The sequence below is a fragment of the Euleptes europaea genome, chromosome 7, assembly GCF_029931775.1.
Source record: "Euleptes europaea isolate rEulEur1 chromosome 7, rEulEur1.hap1, whole genome shotgun sequence".
Classification (NCBI taxonomy): Eukaryota; Metazoa; Chordata; class Lepidosauria; order Squamata; family Sphaerodactylidae; genus Euleptes; species Euleptes europaea.
The window spans coordinates 62095534-62109422 of record NC_079318.1 but is presented as its reverse complement, the minus strand read 5'-3'; the positions used below and the strand labels follow the sequence as shown (position 1 = coordinate 62109422).

General features: G+C 45.8%; 1 protein-coding gene across 1 annotated transcript in view; it reads right to left on the bottom strand.

Annotated features, from left to right (window-relative positions):
• MAL (mal, T cell differentiation protein) overlaps nucleotides 1-1895 on the bottom strand; it is a 28462-nt gene extending 26567 nt beyond the window's left edge. The window contains exon 1 of the mRNA XM_056853698.1: nucleotides 1791-1895. Within this exon, the coding sequence (XP_056709676.1) occupies nucleotides 1791-1877 (87 nt within the window). The 5' untranslated portion in view covers nucleotides 1878-1895. The remainder of the gene's footprint in view (nucleotides 1-1790) is intronic.
• Nucleotides 1896-13889: the final 11994 nt, after the last annotated feature.

Genomic DNA, 13889 nt, shown 5'->3' with positions numbered 1-13889 from the left:
TAGTGATCTTATTTATTGATAAAAATTTAACTGTAAGTCCCTGCCATTTCCCCCTCCCCGTCCGGAGTCCTCGTCTGGAGGCCTGGTCTACCGCCATAAAAGCTTATTGTAGACCTGGCCTCCAGCTGAGTCCCATTGGGAGGCCAGGTCTACCCATTGGCTTTCTTGGCAGTAGACCTGGCCTCCGGAGGCCCATAGAAGCCAATTGGTAGACCTGGCCTCTGAAGGGGGACTTTTTCCCCTCCTCGGAGTCCAGGTCTACCGCCAAGAAAGCCAGTGGGTAGACATGGCCTCCCAATGGGACTCCGCCGGAGGCCAGGTCTACCAAAGGAAGCCCGCCCTGCCCAACAGCTGATAGGCGGGGGGGGCAGGAACCGCCAAGCCGCCCGCCCAGCAATCGCGCGGCTAGAGGGGAGGGGAGGCTTTAGCCTCCCAACCATTGAGGGCAAGGGAAAGGGGGACCCGGTCATTCTCCACGGCGGGGGGGGGGAGAGACAGCGCGCCCGCTCTCCCGCTCTCTCTCTCTCTCAGGCCCGCCGGCTCCACAGCCCGGCTGCCAATGCGAGTGGGCACAAGAGCAGGGGCTCCAAACCAAGTTCGGAGAGCCGCACTCAACGGGCCCAAGAGCCGCATGCGGCTTGGGAGCCGCAGTTTGCAAACCCCTGATCTAAGAGATGCATTAGAAGCCTTGAATCTCTCTAGGAGGGGAAATGCCACAAACAGACATAGCCTAAATTGCTGCCCTCACCTGAAACATCTGGAAGCCCAAAAGCAAGCTTTCAAAGAACACCTCAAAACATGATCCGATTCATACAAAATGGGCTATCCTTCAGTTTAGCTGTCAGATGCAACCATTTTTGGCACAGACAGTGACGTCTGTCAAAAGCATCACCTGTTGAATGTCTGTCTGTGACGCATCCCCTCAAGGCACCTTACGACTCTGTCCGACAGTGGACCACAGCTATTCTCCTTCTAAAGTAAGTCTATGCAAGAACCAGAAATGTAGGTTCTTTGTCTCAGTTTTGGACTCATTCTCTGTGCTTTTAGCAGAAGTTAAAACGGCAAAGTGTTGCCTGTAATGGAAATGAAGCTGTAAGAAGAACATCCTTCTACTAGGGCTCCGGAGAATGCAAGCTGTAGAAGGCACAAGAGCAGGGGCAGTCATGGCATTGGCAGTCCTATCCATCCCTTAACAGTTTCAAAGTTCCAGCAGCCTTTTTTTCTAGCCACACATTTTTCAAGCCTTTTTTGAGTTTGCGCTCGGGCTTTATTGCCCACTAAAGTAGCCAAGCACCTGCCAGCTCTTGGAATCAGAGCAACAAGCTGTGTTTTCACAGTAAGCTGCACACTCAGTGGACCTTGAAGATTCGCTTTAGTGCAGGCTACCGGTTCAGCTTAGTAATTAGCTGCCTGAATGCTACACACACCACCTGCACCTTAGGAAGCTGGCATGGATTAGCAGCTGAGTAACCGAGAGGGGCCATCAACTTACCCTGCTCTGGTCACAGAATAGAAGGAGTAACTGGGCAAAAGGTTTAAAAGCAGGAGTTCAGAATCCCTAAATCAAATCTGCACGGGGGGGGGGATCCCCCACCTGCTCATTTAGCTTTCGTTTGTTTGTAGATTTTAGCAGAAAAAAAGCTTGCATAGATTTACTCACTATTGATTCCAGCGAAGTTGTTTTAGGGGAAGAGATACAAGCAGATTGAAGACAATGTTTTTGGAAGACAGATTCTATCCACAGAACTGAACTATGTTTTTTGTTGCTTTGTTTTTAAAGCCATACTTACAAATTCAGGGACAATGAGCACATCTGGAAAAGAAATCAGGACTTTGAAGCCACTGGGTAAGGAGACGGAAGTGGTTGCTGAAGACATCTTACTGGTTACTTTCCAGAATCACCAGGCAAGTCCTCACACTGCAGACCAACAGCTCCAGGTCCTTCCTTCTGTTCTCTCAGGCAGGTGAGTTCTTACCTGTTCAGATATGTTAATACTGCCCGCCCTTCAGGGCAGGATCTCAGCTTAGGTATGACCAACCCATTGAAAATACCTGTTTTATGTTTCTGTGCCCTGGAATGCTCTGGTTTTTAATTGTCTCACAGTTGTCATGCCTAGATGGCAAATGCAGCAAACATAATTTTAAACCCAAGTGTTTTGGTTCAGGTAAAGTGGCTATAAATCTAAGATTATAGAGGGACAACCTCTGGAGTGAGTGAAGCAGTGTTATGCTAATTAATTATTGGCTTGTTTGTTCGCTGTAAATGAACTTCTCTGGAATTCCAGAGTTATACCCCCTTCCACTGTGGCCTTTTATGGATGGCTGTTTCCCTCATGGTCACCCCTCCGACGACTTTGGGTCTCTATTTTGATTATGCGTGTTGTTTCCGACCATCAGAGGTCACCTTGCTCTCCCCCCTGTGTTTCCCCACATTTTGCCCACGTTTTCAAAGTTGTGATAAAATAGGTCCCTGAAAATGCAGGCAAAATGTGGGGAAATGCAGGGGGAGAGAGAAGCGACTTCTGACTGTCAGAAATGGCATGCATAATCAAAACAAAAACCAGAAGTCATAGGAGGGGTGACACCGAGGGAAACAGCCATACATAAAAGACATATGTGTCCAAGATCAGTAAATAATGTTATTTTATTACTCAAGCACTCTGTCATGACATAGCCACAAAATAGCATATACTAAAGTTGAGATGGTTCTGTGAATGGACCTTAATAGCTTCTATTAGTTTAAAGTGGAAACCAATCTGTGTTAAGTAGCCTGTTATTTTCGAAAACCTTGAGCTGAGTGGCTTTGAGCAGATATAGGATTCCCTGAAGATAAGCAACTTTTTTTTTTAAGGACATATACAACTCTGAGATTGTACATAGTGAATTTGTCCTGAGATGGTCTAGGCGCACCGTGGAATCTAGTATCCTTTGCCTCAGGTCCTTACCTGGCACATGCTGTGAATTCAGTGTTTAGAACTCCCAGTGGTGTTAAACTTAATTTTAAGGGACACATGGCCCAGATTTGAATGGTAGCACACGGGGAGGGCTTTTCCCCCACCCTGAAATGGCCTCAGGGACACTCTATTAGTCCTGTTTGCCCAGCTCTCCTCCCCCCATGCCACAGTCCCAATCCAAACTGGGGCCTCGGGCACCTCAAAATCAAGCTTTTAAGAATCCCTTAGATCTCAGAATGAGGCCTAGCGAGGCCCTCACTTTCCATCTAGGGCCACAGTAGCTCAAAAGAGCTGTGAGGTTGACAAGGATCCCAGCATGACTGCCGGTAACCATCATCAGAGGCTCTAACTACCCTACTTGTTGGAGAACTGTGATCAGATCCGTCACGGTTTCTAATTTTAGTGAAAAGCAGCTGTGGTGGCCTGAAAATTTGATTTGGAGAAGCAACGCTTGAACGTCACACTGTCCCTCAGCCCCTCCACTGGCCTTCTGTCCCCATTAGGGACCTGGTGCCTTTATATTTAGCTACGTTCATTCTACCATAATCTGATTTGACATCATCCATTGGTTATCTCCTGATATTGCTGTGAAGCCCAATCAGTTTGTGTTTGGCTAAAGCAATTATTTTAAAGAAATGTGTATTCATAGGGAGGCTTCATACCTGGACTTTTGATCTTTCTTCTTTGCACAGCGCTCAGAGCCATCCCACATTTTCCCATGAAACCTTTGGCTGACTTTTTCAGCCTCTTCTCCAGCCAAAATTAAGCTTGAGTACGTGCATGAGTTTCTGGGCACAATTCAAGGTATTAGCTGTGCCCTTTGACTCCCTAAGCAGCCTGGGCCCAGAGTATCTCAGGAAGCACCCAGACGGGTCCTGGGGTCTGGTCGGAAGGCATACAATACAGCAACCATGCTGAATGTAAGCAGGTCTTAGTCTGGTTGGTGCCTGGATTGCAGGAAGACCTGTTCAAGGGCCAAGCAACCCAAGGGGCTTCTCATGACTCCAAACTGGTGGAGGCCAGCAAGGCAGGAGAAGATGATGCATGTTGGTTGTACCTCTTACTATCTGACTGGAGCCTGCCTTGCACCTAGGGTTGCCAACCTCCAGGTACTAGCTGGAGATCTGCTATTACAACTGATCTCCAGCTGACAGAGATCCGTTCACCGGGAGAAAATGGTCACTTTGGTAATTGGACTCTATGGCATCGAAACCCCTCCCCTCCCCAAACCCCACCCTCCTCAGGCTCCGCCCCAAAAACATGCCGCCGGTGGCAAAGAGGTACCTGGCAACCCTACTTGCACCCAGTTGAGATGGCCCAGGAGGTGGCGCGTGTCTCTTGCACCCATTGTCACCTCCTAGACCCATCCTGCTGCCACCCAAATCCTGAGCCAGCCTTGTGGGAGAGGAGACCTTCAGGAACCTCCGGCACACTCCTTTCATGAAGGAAGAATGGTGGCAGGGGCATAGCCAATCTCCCTTGCTAGGTGAATCTGCTATTTATTCAGTGGGGTTTCCAGGAAGTGAACTAATGAAGACTTCAGTACATCTCTAACTAAGCTCAAATATTTGAGCATTTTAGTATTCGTTGCTAATATCCGAAACATATGTTGAGTAAAAATAGGGGTGTTTTTTTTTAAGTTCAGAAGGTTATACCCATTTATTGATTTCATAAAAGTGTTAATTGTACTCCACCCTGCTCCCCATTAAATGTCTTACTACGCTCATCCCAAATGGGGGAGCTTTGCAGGGTCACTTAAATATTGTGAAGGTGACAGCAATTTTGAAAAAGGCAGCAGAAGAAATCTTAGTTATGTCTAATAGATGGAATTTGGAATGTTATCATTTAAGGGAGGGGAGGCTGAAACTGCCACTGATTTATTTCCAAGTAGAAGTTTTCCTATTCTAAAAATAAGCTTTTACTCTTTAAATAGAAATGTCAATAATGAAAAAATCTCTTCCTCGAAAACTTCTTCAGTGGGGCAAATCAGCACCCCAGGTGCTGATGTATTTAATGTTTTACATTAAATACAAATGACTGTGGGTTGGATACAGACTAAATTGGCAATTTCCATCAATTTCCTTCCTGCTACAGACCCCCTTTATGTCACACCTTAGGGGCCCCCGTCCCCCAGGAGCAGCATTTTGTGGAGATCAATGGGCTGAAGTGGGGAGTGAGGGGCAGGAAAGTTTGGTTCTGCTGATATCCAGGATCCAACCCTGTATATGCTCCCATTCGTCCCTTCCCCATTGTCCAAATGTACATAGAACGTACCTTGATATAAGGACCTGCCTTTTTCTCAGTGTTATCCTGTAAAGAGCCACATACAGGGATTGCACTATATAAACCAATATGTAATAAGATGTTGCTGAAAATACCATGTGAGTCTATCCTATTTTACATGTGTTCCTAGTGGAGAGAATCTCATAAAGAAACAAAAATTACTCAAAAATGCACTCTTTAAGCTGTTTCAAATTTAGGCCTGAGATCTTCATGTGAAACTGCTTTTATATTTAGGGTTGCAGCTGCAGCACTATGGTTATACCATAGAGTTTTGGGCAAATACTAGAGCAGAGGTGTCAAACATAAGGCCCATGGGCCAGATTTGGCCCCTTGAGAGCTCTTATCTGGCCTGCCAGCCAGCTGACGAGGCATGGCCTGGCCCGGCCAAGTGACATTTATGTCATATCCGGCCCACATAACAATTGAGTTTGACACCCCTTTCCTAGAGTGTACGCCCCCCCCAGCATGATGACATCACTTTCAGTTTGGCACCAGAAACGATGGTGTGCTGATGTGATACTAGCACGCCCCTCCCACCTGCAAATTACCAACAGGGGCCTGGGAAAATGCCCACTATAACAGGGGACCTGGCACCCCTACATATACCACATCATGAGACGACAAGAGTCATTGGAAAAGACAGTCATGCTAGGAAAAGTTGAGGGCAGCAGGAAAAGAGGAAGACCCAACAAGCGATGGAATGACTCAATAAAGGAAGTCACAGCCTTCAATTTGCAAGATCTGAGCAAGGCTGTCAAAGATAGGACATTTTGGAGGACTTTTATTCATAAGGTCGCCATGAGTCGGAAGCGACTTGGCTGCACTTAACATACACACAAACCGACTTACAATCACCTTCCCTTCCCCTCCCCACATTAGACACCCTGTGAGGTAGGTGAGGCTGAGAGAGCTCTAAGAGAAATGTCAATAGCCCAAGGTCACCCAGCTGGCTTCATGTGGCAGAGCAGGGAAACGAATCCAGTTCACCAGATTAGCCTCAGCCGCTCATGTGGAGGGGTGGGGAATCAAAGCCTGTTCTCCAGATCAGACTCCACCGCTCCAAACCACCGCTCTTAACCACTACACTGCTACACCACCCCCTGCAGAGTTTTAAGAATTCGGATGGGGAAAATGTGGGTCTAGACGCCGGTCCTCGGGCGTTGGGCCGGGTGGGAGGTGGTGAGTAGCAGGGTGGGGGGAGAAGGAGATGCAGCTGTCTTTGGGGAGGAGTCCTTTTTGGGGAGGGGGAAAGACCCCCCCCACACACACACACACACACATTATTAAGTATGATATCAAGTTTTATTCAGTGTACCTATAGTTTAATTAAGACTTAAAACTTTAATTAAAGTTTATTAAGTTAATAAACAGTGTACCTACCTATATAGTTTAAGTTTAAGAAATTTGGCTCTCAAAAGAAATCTCAATTGTTGTATTGTTGATATTTGGCTCTGTTGACTAATGAGTTTGCCGACCACTGCCCTGGGGGCATGTGTAGACAGGGAAGTCCTGTGATTTGTATTCATGCAATGCTTGAACTAGGCGGGGGGGGGGGTAGAGTAGCCAAACTCCAGAGCCACCAGTAGATTCCCACTATAGCAATTGATCTCCAGACAACCAAGATCAGTTCCTCTGGAGAAAATGGCTGCTTTGGAGGGTGGACTCTATGGCATTATACCCTCCCCACCCCAAACCCCATCCTTCCTAAGCTGTGCCCCCCCCCAAAAAAAAAAATATCTAGGTATTTCCCAATCCGGAGCTGGCAACCCGGGTTGGGGTAGGGGGGAAGAAATCATAAGAAGAGCCCTCCTGAATTAAACCAGCGATCCATCTAGTCCAGCATCCTGTTTCACACAGGGTCCAACCGATTAACTTGGAGGGCCAATCAGAGTGTACAGGCCATGACCTCTCCTGATGTTGCATCTTAGCACTGGTACACAGAGGTTTACTGCCACTGAATATGCTACCATTCATCATATCTAAATGCAGATTATCATGCCATATGTTCATTCCCCTTTTCCCTGCTAAAGTTTGGTGTTTAGATAGGATTGCCAACCTGCCCTAAATAGGGTCGCCAACCTCTAGGTGGTGGCTGGGGATCTCCTGGGATTACAACTGGTCTCTGGGCAATATCTGGAGATTTTGGGGGTAGAGCCTGAGGAAGGCAGGGTTGGGGAGGGGAGGAATCAATGGGGTATAATGCCATAGAGTCCAATTGCCAAAGCAACCATTTTCTCCAGGTGAACTGATCTCTGTCACCTGGAGATCAGTTGTAATCCCAGGAGACAATCCTACCTTTGGGCTTCATTTCATCTTGTATTTGCATCCTATATTTTCATAGTGGCTCCAGATTTTTCAGTTGGTGAGGGCTGATGAAGTGGGCTAGCTGGTTTGAACCGTGCGGCTCACCACACCTAGCCTCAACCCTTGACTCCCCCCTCCCCCACCCCCGCTGATAAATTTTAGGCGGGTTGGGTTGGTTGAGTGGGTCCAGGAAGTTATATCTGTCCAAACCATTCACGTTCACCCAGGCTTTCAATGGAATTTTATCTACTCGTGGCTGTGTTTTCTCTCTACTGTCATGCTGTTTGCTTTTATGTCTGCTGTTATGATTTTTTACAACTGGTTTTTCCACCTGCCGTTTTTTTAATGATAATTTACTTAATCGCTGCTGTTTTAGTTGCATTTTTGAGTGGCTTTCTAAAAACTTTAATTTGCATTTTTATCGTGTTATGTTGCTAGCCACTTTAGGTATGTGGAAAGTGTGAAACATACTTATTTTAAATAAATAAATGTACCCTTGGTGAAATCAGCTCTTAGGTCACAATATGTTATGGACAACATGGACTTCCTCCATGCCTCTGTGGTTGCCTCAGACTGAGGGTGGGCTTACATATTAAACATTGTTCTGTAATCTTGTCTCCAAATGATGTATTTATTTTTAAAAAATAGAATGAAACCTCCAGGGCTACAGCTTTAAGGGAGAAACCAAGGGGAGAGGTGGCATTTAACCCTTTCACTTCACCCCATTTCCCCATCAAAATCAACCCCACCATCGCCATGTGTTTATTCCTGCTGGGAAAATGAACCATAAAATCCCCCCAGGAGAGAGTAAAAGCAGCTCAGGGGTAGTGATTTTCAGAGGGGGGAAATGGGGGCGCAGGGTCATGGAACAACACGCAACGTTTGGTTCTGCCCTGGGAGTTTCTTCTGTTAATAGAGGTGGTTAATGGTTAACTGAGGCAAGGCTTGCACTGGTTACTTTTTTGGCCTTTTTGTTTTGTTTTACCATATAACTGATAAAGCTGGATATACATCCGTATGGAGGTTCTGGCTCCAGAGTGGGAGATTCTTATGTATGGGGGAAAAAACAGCAATGGAAAAGTACTACCAACGCTGCCTGGGATTCCAGCAGGAATATAGACTTGAACAGTTTCACTCATCAGTCTGCTCAAATGGACGATCATAGGGCTACTTTTTTTAGAGCTGAAAACTGGGGTCCTCTTTCAAGCTGCTTCCCTCACCAGTCGTTCACGTCCCACCTGCTGCAGTTCATTGTGCTCTTTATCTCTTTCATCTGCATACCTGAGGTACTTTTAATAGGTTCTGCTGGGTCAACCACATTCCCTAGGACAGGAGGGGAGAGGCTCAGTTCCTGGCCAGGGCAAATAGACACATTCCAGAGGGGCAGCCATGTTACACTGCTGCAGCCGAAACAAGGGTCATTTATGCACGGGAGGTTTTGCCTTGGATTTGCCACTATTTAGATGCACATTTTCCCCATGCAAATTCTCAAAACTCAACAATAAGCCCCCATGCAGAGTTTTGAGAATTTGGAACGGGGGAAATGTGCATCTAGACAGCAGCGAATCCAAGGCAAAACCTCCCGTGCATAAATGTCCAAGGAGTCATCAGTTTTCATGAGACTGGCAAAAGCTATTGCTGCACCGCATTTGTTAGTCTTGATAAGGTGCCACAAGACCATTTGTCATCATGACCAGCATTTTGCCATTAATGAAAAAACTGGCCAAGCTTGCTTTTTCCTTATACAGAGATCTAATCCGTAGAAATGAGCAAATGATGCTTTTCATGGCACCAACCTAAACTATCACCTCTTCATTGCTGTAGATCAAATTGCAGTTGGAGGGACTGGTTCAAATGTTGGCAATGTGAGGCACTGCCCGGAGAGCTCTGTGGGAAAAGGACGGTGCAGGTGGCCGGTGCTGCAGATCCTGTTCCTTTTTTGTACATTCAGATCTGTGAAACAACATACAACTTAAAAAGCTTAAGTTGGCTCTGAGTGGCCAGAGACAGTCATAGTTGCTATAAGGATCTGGTTTAGAGTTGCCAGATTCTAAACCAGCAGCAGTGAATTCCATAAATTATTTGTGTGTTGCATGAAAAGGTGCTCTTTTGCCTGTCCTGACTCTATCACTAGGGTTGCCAGGTCCCTCTTCGCCACTGGTGGGAGGTTTCTGGGGCGGAGCCTGAGGAGGGTGGGGTTTGGGGAGGGGAAGGACTTCCATGCCATAGAGTCCAATTGCCAAAGTGGCCATTTTCTCCAGGTGAACTGATCTGTATCAGCTGGAGTTAAGCTGTAATAGCAGGAGATATCCAGCTAGTACCTGGAGGTTGGCAACCTTAATCTGGTTGTTGTGTTTTACTTCATTTTTCAGCAGTGTGCTTTATGGCAGAATGTTCTGTTTCAGTCGAAAGTGGCCCAAGGCATTTTGCCACCCAACTGTCCTCCTCTCATGTTGCCTCCACTGGGTCAGGTGAGCTCCAGAGGCAGTGACTCTGAAGCCTGCCTTGAACCTGGGCCAAGTGGCATGGGAGAAATATAGCTCCTCCTACACTAGGTTGCCAACTCCAGGATGGGAAATTCCTGGAAATTTGGGGGTGGGCCTGGGGAGGGGAAGGGTCTCAGCAGCCAAGTGATGCCATAGTGCAAACTCTCCAACGCTGCCATTTTCTTCAGGGGAACTCTTAAGAACAATTTACTCACTCCATCTCAAAACTGATTCCAGCTTGGCATTTCACTCTAGTATACAGATACATAAATATACACACCTGTCACCTAGAATGAAAGTCACTTGCATACTCACCTCCCTTTGAAGTGCTCGAGATAAGGGAAAGGGGGCAAACTTTCCTAACTACAGTTTCTAAGTATTTAGTAGTGCATGCACCAATGTTTGTGCCTAGATGACAAGCACATGTATTAATTGGCTTGGATATCCATGCCTCAAGTTTCATACTGTAAACCGAACATTGATCCTCAATCTAAGACCACAAAAATGACTTAAAGGAACTAATTTCAAATATTTAAAGAAAACAGCTCATATTTCTCACAGGAACTGCGGCAATATGAGATGAAGCCATGAAAGAGGGGATTCTGTTCATTTTGAACAGAACCCTGCAGACACCCTGTGGCCAGCCTGGTCAATTACATGGCAGTAAAGCAGCACTCCTGGAAAAGGAATGCAAGGGGCATCTCAATTTGCTATGTGCCAGAAGAACATAAGAACATAAGAGAGGCCCTGCTGGATCAGACCAAGGCCCATCAAGTCCAGCAGTCTGTTCACACAGTGGCCAACCAGGTGCCTCTAGGAAGCCACAAACAAGACGACTGCAGCAGCACCATCCTGCCTGTGTTCCACCGCACCCAAAATAATAGGCATGCTCCTCTGATACTAGAGAGAATAGGTATGCAGCATGACTAGTATCCATTCTAACTAATAGCCATGAATACCCCTCTCCTCCATGAATATGTCCTCTTAAAGCCCTCCAAGCTGGCAGCCATCACCACATCCTGGGGCAAGGAGTTCCACAATTTAACTATGCGCTGTGTGAAGAAATACTTCCTTTTATCTGTTTTGAATCTCTCGCCCTCCAGCTTCAGCAGATGACCCCGTGTTCTAGTATTATGGGAGAGGGAGAAAAACGTCTTCCTGTCCACTCTCTCCAAACCATGCATAATTTTATACACCTCTATCATGTCTCCCCTTAGCCGCCTTCTTTCCAAGCTAAACAGCCCTAAGCGCCCTAAGAAAAAGAAGGCATTTAAAAAGGGCTAGTGTGTGTGTGTGTGGGGGGGTGATATTTCAAAGGCTAAGCCTTCTTAAGAGAGAGTTCAGACCCCTGTCTTGAATGTTTAGCTTTCTTCCTGAGTTTTATCCCTGGCCTCTCAGACAGAAGCTTCCAGATAAAAGCATAAAATCACAATTCAGTACATAATCAATGCAGTTCTAAAGAAGTAAGCCTCTAGCCATTCTGCTTGTGAAGATGCAAGGCAGAAAGGTCACTCTCTTTATCTATGATTTTCTGGTGCTGCCTATAGACCAGGATATGTTATTTGTTTATTAGTCAATTTTTAGCCCGCCCACCCCGACTAAGACCAGGCTCAGGGCAGGTAACAACAGTAAAATCAACATATTATACATATACATACATACATACATATATATCAATAAAAACAATAAAATACCACACCACAATCTTATACAACTATTAAAACCATAGACAGCACACAAATTAATACAGTACCCAGTGAGACAAAACCAGGGACTCCCTCTAGAGCATAAAATACACAAAGCATAGCAAAGAAGAAAGTGGGGGATAGGGAGGCCAGCACTGATGACACCTGTGGCTGCCCTCAATTATAGGCCTGGTGGGATAGCTCTGTCTTATAGACCCTGTGGAACTTTTTAAGGTCCTGCAGGGCCCTGATGTTACCAGGCAAAGCATTCCACCAGGCTGGAGTCAAGGCCGAGAAATCCCTGGCTCTTGTCGAGGACCACTGCACGCTCCTAGGGCCAGGGAACCACCAACAAGTTATTATCAGTGTAACGTAATGTCCTTTAGGTTTTCGTTTCTTTTCCGCATGTGTTTTGCTTCCTCTAGTGGTTGACTCAATATTATATCTATGTCATTTTTTCATATGCCTGACATAAAGGGATGTAATATCAAATCGACCACCGGAGGGAGAAAACCACTTGTGGAAAAGAAAAAACCCTGAAGCAATAGACACACAAGCAAGGAAAATGAGAATGCGGAAGTATAACAATCCTATGAGGATCCATGAAGAACAGAGGCTTCAGATCTCTAACTTTGCTGTGTTTCAGCCTTCTCGGAACACAGCGATTTTGGGGGGACAGATTAGAAGCCTACTCCTAGATGAGCTGACAGTGGGTTTCTAACCTACCTCTATCCCCAAAATCGTCCAAGGATTCCACTGTCATTTTAAAGTGATTTAATGTTGCCTTTTCAAGTGCTGAAACAGCTGGGGTGTGTGCAGCTATTTCAGCACTTCAAAAGGTGTGTGAGGGGGAAGGGACATAAGCCTCTCAGCCCCCTGCGCTGTGGGCCATAGAATCATAGAATTCTGATCCACAACATTTTTAAAATCGCTTAAAAATGGTGGCATCATCTGTAGGTCACCATTCATATTTAGTTTGGCCTTCGAGAGAGAAGACAAGCGTATAACTGGTAACGAGACACTGCCTGGTTGCTTGGTATCTCTCCTGGCCCAATGAATGAGTGGGCAGCATGGTTGCAAGCCTCCTGGTGGGCCTGGAATTCTGCTGGAATTACATCTGGTCTCCAAGCTGCAAAGATCAGTTCCATTTGAGAAAATGGCCACTTCAGAGGGCAAACTCTATGGTATAAGACAGATTCCAGATGAAATCACTCCCCAAATTCCCCCCTCCAAAACCACTGCCCCCAAATGTCCAGGAGTTTCCCAGTCCAGAGTTGGTAACCCGAGGAGTGGTAACAGTGATGAAGAGGAGCAACGTCTAGGGCAGTGTTGAGAATGAGGTGGTCCCACAGAGTGAGTGGAGTCCTTTTGCCTAAGGATGTCCAAATACCTGGAGGAAGGGTAACCCGAGGAGTGGTAACAGTGATGAAGAGGAGAAACTTCTAGAGCAGTGTTGAAGAGGAGGTGGGCCCACAGAGTAAGTGCAGTCCTTTTGGCTAAGGACCTACAAATACCTGGAGTGAGTGATCAATAGCTGTAAATTGGCTTGTCATAAAGAATTCTGGGAACTGAAGTTTGCTGATGTTGCTGATAATCCTGTTAGAGATCTGTGGCCTCCCACCATAATACAATACCAAGGATTCCCGGGGGAGGAGTATGTACTAGACCAGTTTCAGTTTGTGACCTAGATGTATCTTAAGACCACTTAATCCTCAAAAACCTGAAGTTCTAATAGTTCCTCCATAACTGTTAAAACACGTTTAGGATTATGGTGCATATAAATCCTATATTATGTCTTCTGCGATGTATCATTGACCAAACTGTAACAAAAACTGAAAAGACACACAAGACAGTAAAAGGGATAAAATTTAGTCATGTTGACTTGGAAAAGATAGTTAACTAAAATAGCAATACAAAATGAAGGAAATTTAAAAATACATATAGTTTTACCAATAAGTTACTTCGTGTTTCCCACTGAAACAAATATGCTATGTAATAACAAAGGACAGAAAATCTTTACATACATCATCATTGTTGAAAGGTAATTTAAGGCCAATTCGTACATAACTTTTTGACATGGAAACAGCAGCATGAGATGGATCATTCTTGTGCATTCCTCATGTGGAGACAGCTGGCGTTTACCACATCATGTAGTTTATTTGTCCTATCTTGGTGTT